General features: G+C 46.1%; 1 protein-coding gene across 1 annotated transcript in view; it reads right to left on the reverse strand.

Moving 5' to 3' along the window:
• The window catches only part of LOC122816492 (dynein axonemal assembly factor 8-like), a 3,534,829-nt gene that overhangs the window by 2,232,540 nt on the left and 1,287,309 nt on the right, over positions 1–14,980 (reverse strand). Inside the window, exon 9 of the mRNA XM_044089323.1 lies at positions 10,782–10,944. Coding sequence (XP_043945258.1) covers positions 10,782–10,944 — 163 coding nt within the window. The remainder of the gene's footprint in view (positions 1–10,781; positions 10,945–14,980) is intronic.

The following is a 14,980-nucleotide window of genomic DNA, read 5'->3' on the forward strand; positions in this document are numbered from 1 at the left end:
GAGAGGATGGTTCTGCTCAGTCTGTCGGCTATCACACTGGACTTGCCCGGGATATGAGTAGCCACTAGAAAGCGTTTGGTCGACACTGCCCATTCCCAAACTCTCATGGCCTCTCTGCAAAGAGGATAGGATCTGGTCCCTCCCTGTTTGTTCAGGTACCAGACCACTGACATGTTGTCTGAGTGAACGGCAATTACGCTCTGAGGGAGGTAATCGTGAAGGGCTTGAAGGGACAGAAGCACCACCCTCATTTCTAGGATGTTGATATGAAGTAGGGTCTCTTCTGGGTGCCATTTGCCTTGGACTGACCTGCCCAGGGAATGCCCCCCCACCCCATCTGGGAGGCGTCCGTGGTCAAAGTGGCAGCAGGAGGAGGTGGAACAAAGGGTCGTCCCTGATCCAGATTGGAGGGCACCAGCCACCAGCGAAGGTCCCGTTTGCAGGTTTCCGTGATCCATATGAGGTGACTGAGAGGGAGTTCCTGAAAGGACCACTGAGCTGAAAGAAGCCACTGGAGAATTCTCATGTGCAATCTTGCTAGGGGAACTAGAAGAACCGTGGCGGACATGGATCCCAATAGCTGCAGTACCATTCTGGCTGGGGCTTTGGATCTGGGAAGTAAGGCTCGAACTTGAGCCTGTATGGTTTGTATCCTGTCTGTAGGTAGATAGACCCGCATTCGGTTTGAGTCTATCTCTACTCCGATTAATCTTATGCGTTGAGATGGCAGCAACACAGACTTTGGCCAATTGAAGGTGATTCCAAGGGAATTGCCCAGTGATATCGTGGCTTGTAGGCTCCGCAATAGTAGATGCTTGGAGGTGGCAGTTAGGAGCCAGTCGTCTAGATACAGAAACACCTGGAATCCTAGACTTCTCAGGCGAGCAGTCACTACCGCCAAACATTTGGTGAACACCCTGGGGGCTGTGGTGAGACCAAAGGGCAGCGCACGGAACTGAAAATGACTGCCTCCTAGGCTGAAGCGCAGATGTCTCCTGGACGCTTGATGTACCATGATATGGTAATAAGCGTCCTTGAGATCTATAGAGCACATCCAAACACCTTTCTCCAGCAATGGGAGAATGGTTTGTAGGGTGACCATTCGGAACTTGGACTTTTTGACTGAACGGTTTAGAATGCCGAGATCCAAAATGGGCCTCAAGTCCCCAGTCTTTTTTGGCACCAAAAAGAACCTTGAGTAAGTCCCTAATCCGATCTGGTCTGCGGGGACCGGTTGGATGACTCCCTTTTGCAGCAGCTTTAAAACTTCTAAGGCTGCAGTTTCCCGATGACTGGGTGGCGGGTCCGGGATTTTTTTGGACTGACGTGGACAGTGAGAGAAAGGGATGGCGTAACTTCCGGCGATAATTCGAAGCACCCATCAGTCCTGAGTGATACCTTCCCAGGCTTTTAGGTGCCTCGAAAAATGACCCCCGACTGACTCCGGAGCTGCACAGTCGGGCAATCCCTCAGGGACTGTGAAAGACTGAAGAGCCACGAAAGGACTCGCAGTCTCCAGTGTTGCGAGGGCCTCTGCCGCCTCTGGGACGGCGTCTTCCAGAAGAATTTCCCCCTCCCCTGCCTCTGGAAGGGGGATCGTCCTGCTGTGAGGGTTAAGACTTCTGAGATCTACGGAACCACATTTTCCCTCCTCTTTTAGCCTTGGGGTAAGGCCGAAAGGGAGTGGAAAATCGTGCCCTTACGGCAGTCAAAGTCTTACCTTATTGCTCGCAGCGGGTCAGTGTGTCCTTTACCTTGGGTCCAAACAAGGAGGACCCATCAAAGGGGGCGTCGGCAAAGGAAGACTTAAAGGCCTCCGCAAAATGACACAGGCGGAGCCAGGCTTGTCTCCGTAGAGCAATGCCTGTACCCGCCGCTCTACTCGCCCCTTCGGCCGCATAAGAAATGAGCCTCATGGACGAGTTTGAAATGGACGACAGTGTAGCCAGCTGAGAGCCAACCGTCTGGGCCAGCTCCTCAGGCAGGTTACCCAAGAGGGTATCGGAAAGTTCTTTAATCAGATCCCTCTGAAATCTGGTAAAGTGCGTGAGATAGTTCAAGAACCTTAATGTAAAGGCCGCTGAACTTAGGGTGCGCTTACTGTACCGATCCATGCTCCTAGACTCCTTATTAGGAGGATGGACGGACGTCGAAGCCTCTGCTACATCTTGCTGGGTAGCAGATGCCACCACCAAAGCATCTACAGCCACACCTTTAGTCAGGAACTCTTTTTCCGGGGGTGCTGACAGGAACTTATTAGGACAAGCAGACACCGGTTCCACAGAGTCTGGGTGTTCCCACGCCCTTCGACAGATCAAGTCCAAGAGCTCGTCGAAGGGCGGAGACACCCAGGAGGCGGAGGGCTGAGCCCCGAAGGCCTTAAGGAACACCGACTCATCAGCAGAAGGGGGTTTGGATTGCCAGCCGCCTCGTTGTTTAAGGGCTTCCAGGATGTCTGCAAAGGAGTCATCATCTGAGGACGACTTAGGGGACCCCTCTGCATCATCGAGATCAGTGTCTGATGTAAGAGACTCATCAGGGGAGTCAACATGCTTCCTCTTGCACGATCTTTTCCTGGGGGGTTCCTCCGAAGAAGCTTCAGAAGGACCTCCAGGAGGGGTAACCCCAGTGGGGTAACCTCAGGCCCCGGGCTCCGCTGTCTAAGGACAGGGGACTGCCAAAGACCCAGTCTCGGTATGCAGGGAAGGAGCTGGGGAGACCGTGGAGGTAGCCAAAGATGATTTGGCTAACGCACTCCTCATAGCCCTGAAGGCGGGACCACCAGAATCCTGGGAAGGTCCCACCTCCGTGGCCACGACGGTAGACGGCACTCAAGCCGACGACCGAGAGGAAGGCTTGGGACCGAAAACATCAGTCCCGGCGTCCCCGGGGCCAACAGAAGAAGTCCACAGATCGAACTCCGACTCAAGAGCCGGAGTTGGAGTAAGGGTCGGGCCCGACCCTAAAACCTCCATCGGTTCCACCAGCACCGGCTCCAATGGTGCCGAGACTGTTGGAGGAGGAACCATAGTAACAGGGTGGACCATCGGCTCCGAAGCCGAATGGGCTGGAGCCGAAACTAACTTTTGAAACACCGGAGACTGGAAGAGTCTTAGGAGCACCCTGTCGATGTCCGAATCAGACATCTTGGAGGATCTAGATGACACCGATCGGGTCCGAACCGATTTCTCCATTGGCTCCATAGGACTAGGGGACCGGCTCCGAATGGACTCGATTACTATCGGTTCCGAGGGAGATCTCAAAACAATTTCCCTCGGTGCCGATGAGGACTTCGGCGCCGAAGGGGAAGAGTCTGAGCCGGCAACCCTTATCGGCTCCAATATTAGTGGAGCCGATGAAGGTGACCCACCTCTCGATGCCCCAGTCCTCAGCTCCGAAACCAGAGGGGTCGAGACTGGAGGCATCGAGGCAGACCGTTCAGCCCTCGGCTCCGAAGTCCGTGGAGCCGAAGGAGAAGCCTGCCTAGGTTTTTTGGCAGTCGGTTCCGACAGACTGGTCGGAGCCGACGCTTTTTTCTTTTTGATAGGAGAGGAAGAGGAAGATAAAGCCTCCTTGAAGGATGGCTTAATCAACCCTTTTAGAATTAATTTGTTCTTCCTCTCCTGGAGGACTCTCGATGAAAAGGCGTGACACACGCTACATAGTGTCTAGGATCCAAGGAGGTTGTAACAGATGAGGTCGAAGGAAGGGAAACCACACTTGAGGCCAGAACTGGGCAATGAGGATCACTTTGCTTTTCAACCGAATAGCTTTCCTTAGAACAAGGGGAATTAGAGGAATCGGAGGATAAGCATAACGGAGACCTGTGGGCCAATCATGGATCAAAGCATCTCTCGGTGATTCCCCGAGAGGGGGAAAAAGGGCAAAGTAGCTGCTGCATTTTGTGTTTGAGGTAGACTCAACTCCAGGACACTGATATGCAAGTTGACCTCTACATCGGGAAGCATCCGTGGTCGCTGTGGCGCTGGAGAGACTGGAAGGGATGACACCAAAGATTTTCGTCAGTACTCATCCACCAGAGGAGATCTAGTTTGCAAATGTTGGTTATGAGAATCTGTGAGCTCAGGGGGTGAATATTGGGAATCCACTGGGCCTGAAGGAGCCATTGTAGTAATCTCATGTGTAGTCTGGCTAAGGGAACTATAGAGATGGCTGCAGCCATAGAGCCCAAGGCTTGGAGGGCTTCCCTTGCAGACACCTTCCTTTGACAGAGTATCACTTGAACTTGTGCCATTAGTCTCTGAAGCCTGTGGAGAGGAAGTGAGATCAGGCTTGACTGGGTGTTGAATATTGCCCCTATGAATTCCAGTTGTTGTGAGGGTTGAAGGGTGGATTTTTCCCAATGTATGGTGATGCCTAGTGACTCTGCTAGAGCCAGGGTGTAGCGGCGGGCCCTGACCAGAAAACGCTTGGTGGGGGTGGAGAGGAGACAATCATCTAGGTATGGAAACACCTGGAATCCCTGAAGTCTCAGATGAGCTGTTACCACTGCAAGGCATTTCTTGAACACTCTGGGGGCCGTCGAGAGCGAAAGGGCTCTGAATTGGTAGTGATTGGCTCCCAACCGGAAGCAAAGGAGGCTCCTGGAGCGCTTGTCCATCTGGATATGCTAATATGGCATCCTGGAGATCTAATGAGCACATCCACACACCCTCCCGCAGAAAGGGGGGATGATTTGAATCATGACCATGTGGAATTTGGTCTGAACTACCGATTTCTTTAGTTGGCTGAGATCCAGAATGGGCCTCCAGTCCCCTGTTTTCTTTGGCACCAAAAAGAATCTTGAGTACAACCCTGATCCGCACTGATCTGGGGGGACCTGTTGGATGGCTCGTTTTTACATAGTTTTCGTATTTCAGAAGCTGCTTCCTCCCTTTGACTGGGTGAAACATCGGGAAGGGATTTCAGAGGTGTTGGATAAGTTATTGGGGGAAAATGGTAGCCTCTGGTAATGACTGTCTGGACCCACTGATCATCTGTAATGGACAGCCAGGTAGCTTGGTGCAGAGAAGAACGCGCCCCAACTGCTTCCAGAGGAAAGCAATCGGGCAGCACCTCAGGAGCGCTGATACAGTCTACCCGAGAAGGAATCTCTGGAGCCCTGGTTCCGGAGACCCCCTCTGCCCCGAAAGGGACATCTTCCATTACTGGAACCTAGGAGTCCAAACTACGTGCATCTCGGAAAGGACCTTGAGACTTCTTGTGCCACATCTTCCCGCTCCTCTGATTCAAGGAGAAGAAATGCTGAGGGGTTTGGAAAAGCATAAGCCAACAGCAGACAAGGTCTTTCCGTCTTGCTCGCACCTGGCTAATGTATCCTTGACCTTAGCACCGAAGAGAGATGATGGGTTGATAGGGGCATTAGAAAGGAAGACTTGAAGGAGTCCGCGAGGTCACAAATGCGCATCCAGGCGTGGTGACTCATGACTACGCCTGCACCCGCAGCTCTAGCTGCTCCTTCGGTTGCGTGTGACAGCAACCTCATGGATGAATTAGATATTGACTCTAGGGTGGCAAGTTGGGAGGCAACTCTCGTGCTCCATCCAATACTTGTCCCATGAGGGTTCTGTAGAGTTTGGAGATAAAATCTTTCTGAAGTCTCATAAAATGAGCCAAAAAGTTCAGAGACCTAACTGCAAAGGTCGCTGATGCAAAAACTCACTTCCCTAACCTGTCTACTGCCCGGGACTTTCTGTTGGGTGGGTGAACAGCAGAACTCTCTTCTGCAAGGTCCTTTTTCGTGGCTGCCGCCATCACCATAGCGTCTACTGCAAACCTCTAGACCAATGGGGTTGATCCTCTGGAGAGGACAGTACCTTGTCTGATCTCCTGGGAATGGCCTCAATGGAGTCAGTGTTCTTCCATGTCCATTGCACGATGAGTTTAACCAACTCATTGGCGGGGGGGGGGGGTCACCCAAGACGTAGAGGGCCGAGAGCGAAAGGCCTGCAGGAATATGGATTCCTCTGAGGAAGGGTTGAGGACTTTCAGTCACCCCTCTGTTTCAAGATTTCCATGATGTTTCCAAAGGAGACATCATCAGGGGTTGACCGTGGGGATCCTTCCCCATCACCGTAGTCCGTATCTTCCATGTGGGACTCCTCTTGGAAGTCCATGTTGTTGCGTCTTACACCCCGTTTCAGAGGGGGTTCTTCGGTGGGGAGCATCTGAAGAAGACTCAGAAAGGGAAATATCCTGGGTAGGGGTTTCCTGGGCCTTGTGCTCTCGGAGTCCTGGGGGGTGGCCTTTGACAGCTGCGGCTCAGAAGGAACTGGGGGAATAACCAACGAAGGAGGATTGGTAGAAGCAAGCACCGTCTCCATTACCCGGAAAGCGGGCCTGCCTGAAGAGGAGTGGAAGATCGGAACCGAAGAAGACAGAATCGGAACCGGGGTCACACCCCGCTTCAGACGGTCCGCCCCCAGAGATGGAGCCTCAAGCAGACTCGGAGCAGTAATCACCCTCGGATCCAAAGTCGGGACTAAATGCTGTTGGAACTGAGACCAGAACCGGAGGTTCCACCCCCCCAAGCATGAAATTGAGGAAGGGTGAGTTCCAACGGAACCGACACCCAAAGGGGTCTCGGGGCCTCAGACAGTGTCGCTGTCAGTGCAGAGGAAGGCAGTCCTCTAGAAAAAGTTGGATAAATGAGCCTTGGAACCGAGGGATCCAAGGGAGGAGAGTAAGTAGGGGTTGCTGGAGTAACAGTCCCAAAGCCTGGAGTGGGATAGGGTCTAGGCAGATTTGAAATTCCCCTGGCGGTCAGCAGCTGGTCAAAAAGGCGCGCATCACATCCAATTCGGAAAGGCTCCTGGTGGATCTCACTGATGCCCCTGAGGGGGAATCAGGACGGTCCAAAAAGGGGCTGCAGGCCTGTCAGGCAACCAGGTCCACAGTAGACGAGTATCGGGTCTGTGGTGTATCACAGAACGACACCGACGATTCCAATTTCGAAACCGGCAACAACGGTATGGCTGGAGCAGTGAGCAACAGGGGTGGATGACAAAAACGGTTCCGAGGTAGTTGTCGGTGCTGAGACAGAAACAGATAAGCTGATCGGAACAGAGGCAGTAGACAGTGCCTTAGTCATCGGTGCTGGGGTAGGCACTAATGAGACGGCCTCAGTAAGCTTTTGCTGGAGCCGAGCTCTGAGCCAATGTCGTAGCAGAACGGTGCTCTGAGGAGGACTTATGGGCCTTGTGTTTATGACTTTTACCTCTGTCACCGGCCGGTGAAGAGGGGTCCAAGCGAGGACATTTCTTGTCCACAGAAGGAGTGGATTAAACCTCCGTCGCAGAAATAGCCTCTGAAAAAGGTGAAGCAAGTAGGCACTTCAAAATCAGTTTGTTACAACATTCATTCAGCATCCGCTGATTGAAGCTAGCACAAATATCACACGGGGGTTTCACCGACAAATGCAGAACCCCCAAACAGTTCCCACACTCTTCATGGAGGTCACTAGTCAGCAGTTTACCACTGCAAGAAGAGCAGTGTTTAAACCCCGTAGTTCCCTTCTTTTCAGACATCCTAGAACACACACTCACGCAAAAGGGAAAGAGTGGAAAGTGGAGGAAATGAAAAAGAAAGAGAGGAAATACCAACAATGGTAACAAGATACCACAAGAGTAGAAAGTTAGAAAATACCAACAATGGTAAGAAAGAGATACCTGTGCGTATAGCTGAAACAATATAGATATCAAGAACAGACTATAAAGAGGAAAAAACTTTTACAAAAACTTGCAAGTATATCAGAAAAATCACTTAGCTGGAGAGCTTGGTGAAACGCTGCTATATGGCTGTGCGGCAAACGAGTTCTGAGGTAACTGAGCAAAGGGCACTGTGGGTAGCAGCTTAGCTCGAGAGTTTTTGGTGCATGCAAGCTTAGTATAAGGCCGACTCGGTTCCGAGAACCCATCAGTGATGAATAGGAAGAAAATTAACAACTCCAGATCATATAATAAAACAGCAGCAAATATCAGTATATCATCTGTGCAACCTACCTGATTTAAGAACAGGTTTTCAGGGTACATGTTCATTGAGCCCTGAACCTTTATTAGCTCGCAATCTCATAATCCATTCCAATTCTATTGTTTCAATTCAATTTCTGATGTATCCTAGCCTAGGGGTCATGTACACTCTAGCAATAACGCGGAACTTAACCTGATGGTTAGTCCCTTTATCACCAACATGTTTCGATAAGCATTACACATACAGTGTATGTTAACAGAATAAAGATGTTCCCTAATGCGTTCTTTCAATTTGTGATTACTCTTTCCCACATAAAATGATGAACATACTGTACAATGGGCAAGGTAAATAATGTCCTTAGTGTTGCAATCAGCCTTCACCTTAAAATCAAACAATTCCTACATCTCGGTTCTTGAAACTATTTCTGCTATCTATGTACTTACAAGACTTACAACTGTAGCAGGGAAAAGTGCCTACATGGTTCATTCCTAAATTAGGTTTCCTAGTCTTGTCTGGATAGTACAGCATCCTTTTAAGGTTCATCTTGTTCTTAAAAACAAATGTTGGACGTTCTCCCACTGTCCCCTTTATTTTATCATCTGTAAGCAAAACAGACCAATGCTTTTCAATAACATTAGTTACAATATTAGTATCACTACTATACTGCAAAGGAATTCCCTATTGCATAGAACTAGTATCCACCCCTCCCATGTTTTTTTCCCAGTAAAGTGAAGGGTCAAGGTATGGGAGCCTCTAGGCTGAATGCCGGAGAAGAAGGGCTTAGGAATGAAATGACTACCCTCAACATTTCAGGACTAGGGGTTATAAGGAAAGAGAAACTGAGCAAAGCTTAGAATCAGGTGCTCTATTGAGATCTACACGAGCGACACCTTATTTTTCAAATACAGTGGGTGGGACTACTAGTATTGCAGGTACCACCAAGGAACAAGGCTTTATTTTTCCTTTGCAATACAGTAGTGATACTAATATCGTAACTAATATTATTAAAAAGCATTGGTCCATTTTGCTTACAGATGATAAAATAAAGGGAACAGTGGAAGAACGTCCAACATTTGTTTTTAAGAACAAGATGAACCTTAAAAGGATGCTGTGCTATCCAGACAAGACTAGGAAACTTAATTTAGGAATGAACCATGTAGGTACTTTTCCCTGCTACAATTGTAAGTATTGTAAGTACATAGATAGAGAAGCAATTTCACGAACCCATATGTAGGAATTAAGTTTGATTTTAAGGTGAAGGCTGACTGCAACACTAAGGACATTATTTACTTTGCCCATTGTACAGTATATGTTCATCATTTTATGTGGGGAAAAAGTAATCGCAAATTGAAAGAACGCATTAGGGAACATCTTTATTCTATTAACATACACTGAATGTGCAATGCTTTAGCGAAACAGGTTGCTGATAAAGGGACTAACCATCAGTTTAAGTTCTGTGTTATTGATAGTGTACATGACCTCTAGGCTAGGAGACATCAGAAATAAAACTGAAACGGTAGAACTGGAATGGATTATGAGATTGCAAGCTAATAAAGGTTCAGGGCTCAATGAACATGTACCCTTAAAACCTATTCTTAAATCACAGAGGTTGCACAGATGATAAACTGATAAAAGTTTTATAGAATATATATTGTGTCTATGTCTTTACATACACATGCATATATTGCTGTTTATACACATATATATATATATATATATATATATATATATATATGGGTCTACCTGAGTTAGTCGAAACGCCAGAAGACCGACAAGCGAATCGCGAGGCCCAGAAGATCGACAGTTCAGAAGACCGACGCGACAGATGAAAACACCGACGCCAAGGATGCCGACATGGGAAAAGGCTGTGTAGGTATGTGGTAGTGATGGACGTTTGGGTGCGAGTAAGGGAAGTGTGGATATTGACGGTGTGTGGGAATAGGGGTGGGTTAAGTGAGTTAGGGTCAGTGCGCGGGTTAGGTAAGTGTGTGGTAGTGATTGTGTTTGGGTTAGGGGTGGGTTAAGTGAGTTAGGGTTAGGGAGCGGGTCAGGTAAGTGTGCGGTAGTGACTGTGTTTGGGTTAGGGGCGGGTTAAGTGAGTTAGGGAGCGGGTCAGGTAAGTGTGCGGTAGTGATTGTGTTTGGGTTAGGGGCGGGTTAAGTGAGTTAGGGTTAGGGCGCGCGTTAGCTGAGTATGCGATAGTGACGGACCTTAGGGTTAGGGTTTGGGTTGTAGATAGTTGTGTATGTGAGATTTAGTGTGGGTTTGTAGGGATTTTGGTGTGCTTGTGTTGTGTGTGTGGTTTTTGGACAGGGAATGTGTTTTGTTTGTTGATTGTTGTGATTGTGGTTTGTGCAGTGTATGAGGTTTCGTGTTTGTGTACCGTCGGTTATTTCGTTGTCGGGCATGTGGGATTTCGTGTTTTTGCACTGTCGGTTATGTGGTTTCGGTGATTGCGTTGTCGGTCTTCTGGCGTGTCGATTATGTCAGGTAGAACCATATATATATATATATATATATATATATATATATATATATATATATATGTATACATACATACATTATTGTTTAATTGATTGTAGTGGATGTGTGCCCAGTTCTGTTTTCTGATTGGTTCTTGTGGTTATTAAAAGTGTGTGTTTTTATTTGTGCCCTGATCTGATGAAGCGATAGTGTATGTATCGTGAAAGCGCTTATATACATTAAAGGACATTTTTATTGGATTTGCCCCCGTGTGTCTGGTTTGCATATTTTATTCTACTTCATATTTTATAACTAATATTGGGACTTACTGCATTAAATAATACAGGAGTTTTTTCTGCCATTGTCTGTTTGCCCATTACAGAGTGCCTTGGCTTCAAACTCTCAAGATGATCCTGCAGCCTATGTTTGCGTTGCTGTTCATTTCTGTTTTTCTCCTTTTGTTTTAGCTGGACTTGCTCCATCTCAATATCACTAAGCAGAAAGAACAAAGAGAAACAAAAAGACTAATATATAATGTAATAAAAATTACAACTCATTACAGTACAAAATTAATCTGAAGACACGAGTACAGATTATGTCTAAGGTAATAATGCTGAAAAGGGCCCACATTTGTTCTAATGTGTTCCAATAACTTAGCTTTTTTGTCTCTGATGTCGACAATATCACCATGGTATTGTAATTACCACTGTTAATAGCAAAAAAAAAAAAATGATTTAACACTTTAAACATGAACTTTGATTCTAGCTGTAAGTGAGCATTTGTGAGGTGGCTATGAAAGACAATAAACATTACAACCATGTCATTCTTTAGAAAACAACAATATTGTACATATCATGTAAAATATAAAACACTGTCAAAGTTACAAGGCCATGTTCAATCACTTCTATGCAAGCTCAAATGCTCTTGGTTCTAAATATTCTGGCCACCTAATTAAAGTAGAAAAATTAATGTTCCTTATACTCCTGCTGCATGCCAACAGCTAGCCCTCCTGTAATCAATCAGCCCATTTTATTCCCATGGGGCAAATGCAAATTGTGAGAGGCTGTCATCCATCTAACAATCACAGTTTTCTCATTTTAATCCTTACCCCTCTCATGGCACCCAATAAGCAACCACAGATAAGAGACCTTTCCACGTTCTGACCAGTGGGTCTGCATGTTTCTGCAGAGGCCCCATGAAGGCCAGCATAACAATGAGGCTTGGCACAACCAAACACACTTCCTTGGCACATATGCTGTATGCCATTCATCTCTCCCCCCAAAGGTGAAAGCACTGCAGCAGGCAGACTGCCTCTCCTTAAGATGCACAAGCCAACTTCTGTCACTAACTCCCACCTTCCCCTGCCCTGTTCCTTCAGCATCTAAACTACTAGTCCATCATAAATTATCTGGGGCACAGATTAGATTTCATCCCTCAGTGTCACGCAACAGGGTCACAATGAGGTTAATATTTTTAACTGCTGTCTGGAGGGTGATTTTACATTGTGAATGGAGACACTAGTGAGCAGAAAGGTACATTTTTCAGTGTTTAATTCATAAAAATTCCTGGGGATGACATAATGCAAATTTAACAAGGTGCAATATTTCTATCCCAAAATTATTTTAGCATACTTGTTTTTTTTTTTTTTTACACTAAGCCTTTGTCTGATCGAGACTTCTAAGATGGCTGCACATTGGGTAGCAGCTTGTTTCTAGCTCTTTCAGTGTGAAAACAGAAACTCAGCATTAAAGGCCACTACACTTTTGTTTATGGGTAAATTTCAGTAACTGGTTAGCAAGTGATGGCCTGGATGCCAGGAATAAAGAAATACAGAAGACCTAGAAAAAAAAAGTCAGCTACAAAAAGTCAGGACAAAACACCGACGGGAAAGATATGCAGCTGTTCAGCACAAAGCAATACAACCTTCAGAAATGACTTCCAGTAGCCTACAGGAATATATAAGACAACTGCATACAGACCTGGTTAAATTAAACAAAACACTGATGGAGTATATCAACACAAACAACAAACTGCAAACTGGAAGCCATTATTGAATCCCCAAATGATGCTGATACTCTACAAAAGGGCCTTACAGAAACAGATGCTTGGTGCCAGAGCCATGGGCTCAAGCTCAATGCCAAGAAATGTATAGTTATCCCCTTTGGGAAAAAACACATACCCGTGAATTACCACACAGGTGGCAGTACACTAAACACCGAAAGTGTGATAAGAGACTTAGGGACACAAATGGACAGTTGTCTCACCTTCAATAACCACATCACCACAACAGTCAGGAAATCCTTCTATGTGGCACACCTCATCACTAAGGGCTTTTCATCCAGAAAAAGGAGGTCATTGTCTCACTGTATTCATGGATTAGACCCATTATAGAATACAACGCCCCATTTGGTATGTACATCTTAAGACATCTGCAACAACTGGAAAGGCTGCAGAAATACCTCACTAAAAGAATCACAGGCCTAAAGCAGATGCCCTATGCTGACCACCTTAAAAAACTCCAGCTATACTCTGTCGCATATCATCTACTCCGAGGCGATCTCTGTTTAACATACAAGGCCATGTCAAACCCAGAGCTGTTGGACATGCTACACTTAAAGAAATCACAATCCCTCAAAGCCACAAACTCCAGGGATCTAAACCTTGTCATCACAATAAACAAAACATGCTGGAGGGATAGATTCCTGACCCAGAGACTCCCCAGACTCTGGAAAAGACTGCCCATACATGTCAAGCACAGCACCTCTTTGGCCCTCTTCAAAAGGAACCTTGATGACTGGATGGGAGAAAGGAAATTCACCCCAGGTATCACGTCAGTCACCCTGCTAGACAGGGGTCCAAGGAAGTAAATAGTATGGGAAGAAATAGCCAGGGAATTGTTATGGCTAGGCTTGTATAGGACCTAGGGCCGATAGCCTAGTACCAACCTATGAACCTATAAAAAGGCTGGAAAAAATGGAAGAAACTTTAAACAGATATTCAGTTGAGATGATAAAGCTACAAAAATCCAAGGTTGAAATGAAGAAAAGACTGGCTAAACATTAAAACACCCAAGAAGAGATGTTTCAAAAAAATAACAGAATTAGTGGACATAACACATAGGAAGAACCTGAGATTTTTCAGCTATACCAGAAAAGGTGGAAGGAACAGACTGCATTAATTTTATGAAAACACAAATAAGACACTAGACTGGTATTCCACAGCAGGAGTTTTTAGTTGAAAGGGCACATTGTGTGTATGTTCCAAACCTTGCTATAAGAAAGCAACATAGACCTTTAATAGTAAAGATGCAATCCTACCAGCAGAAAGGAGTTGATTCTGACAAAACTGTGGCAGTAGGACAAAATACTAAAAGTGGAAGACAGCAGAGTGTTTGTGGAGAATAATTACTCATTGTACACTAGGGCATATTGAGACACGAGTGTGAGTTGAAACTGCTGTATCCAGCTTCTTTAAGGTATTCTCCCTGGAGGGACAACATAATTTTTTGCTCAAGTGCATGCTAAGGAGGAAATACAAAAGTCTGTCCACAAAAAGTTAGCTGTGAAACAGAAGGAGATTCTGCTTCTTGTTCTTCTGGTAATAAAGACCATAGAGAGACTTGCACCTGTGAAATTTTTTCCAGTATTTCAACGGAAAATGTTGGAAACAAGGAAGGGAGCAGGAAAGTTGACTAGAAGAATCGAGAGTACATTGGAAATGAAGCAGAGACAGGATTTGGGTGATGGAGAAGAGCAGTAATAAAAAACAGTAACTTACTGTGGGATTACAGTGCAGTAATTATATTTGTGAAATATGACAGAACAAGATACTCTGGAAATATTGGACTTTTCCAAAATTTGTTGGACTTGTGGGGGACTCTAAATTATATGCCCTACTTCATGCCATTAATGTTCGGAAAAATGTTTTGGGAAGCGGAAGAGAGGGGAGAAAGCTAACTGTAACTAAAGAAAAATATTTTCTTTTCTTAATAGTACTGTATTTGTGCATACTGTCCCACAGTAGTGGTGCTGTGGTAGTGTTGTCGCCTCACAGCAAGACGTTGTCCCGTTCGATTCTCAGCTACAGCGTCTTCTGTGTGGAGGCATGTGTGAATGAGTGTTCCTTCGTTGAAGGTTGTGCATCAGGGCTGGTAACTCGGCATGTAAAAATCCACTACCAAACATTAGCGGACCAGAGTTCCGCTGTGGCGACCCCTAAGCCGAAAGACACAACAACAACAACTGTATTTGTGCATACTATTTTTAAGTGTAGTTGGATTGTAAACAGGTGCTGCTGTTTTTTCTCATTTTCTCCCCTCTTCTCTCTTTCATGCTGTGCAGTTTTGATAAATATAGGCAATGCAATGTAAAAAAAAAAAAAAAAAAAAAAGGGGGGGGGGGCCTGGTTAAAAAGGCATTACATAGTTAAAATTAATGTGCTTTTTCTCATTCTTGCATGGGGAGATATGGCTAAGAAGTAACAAGAATTATTTAGAGGGACCTCAGATTGATTAGTTTTAAGAGAGAGC

Source organism: Protopterus annectens, chromosome 12.part0, assembly GCF_019279795.1.
Source record: "Protopterus annectens isolate FY-2018-M chromosome 12.part0, PAN1.0, whole genome shotgun sequence".
NCBI classification, from domain to species: Eukaryota; Metazoa; Chordata; order Ceratodontiformes; family Protopteridae; genus Protopterus; species Protopterus annectens.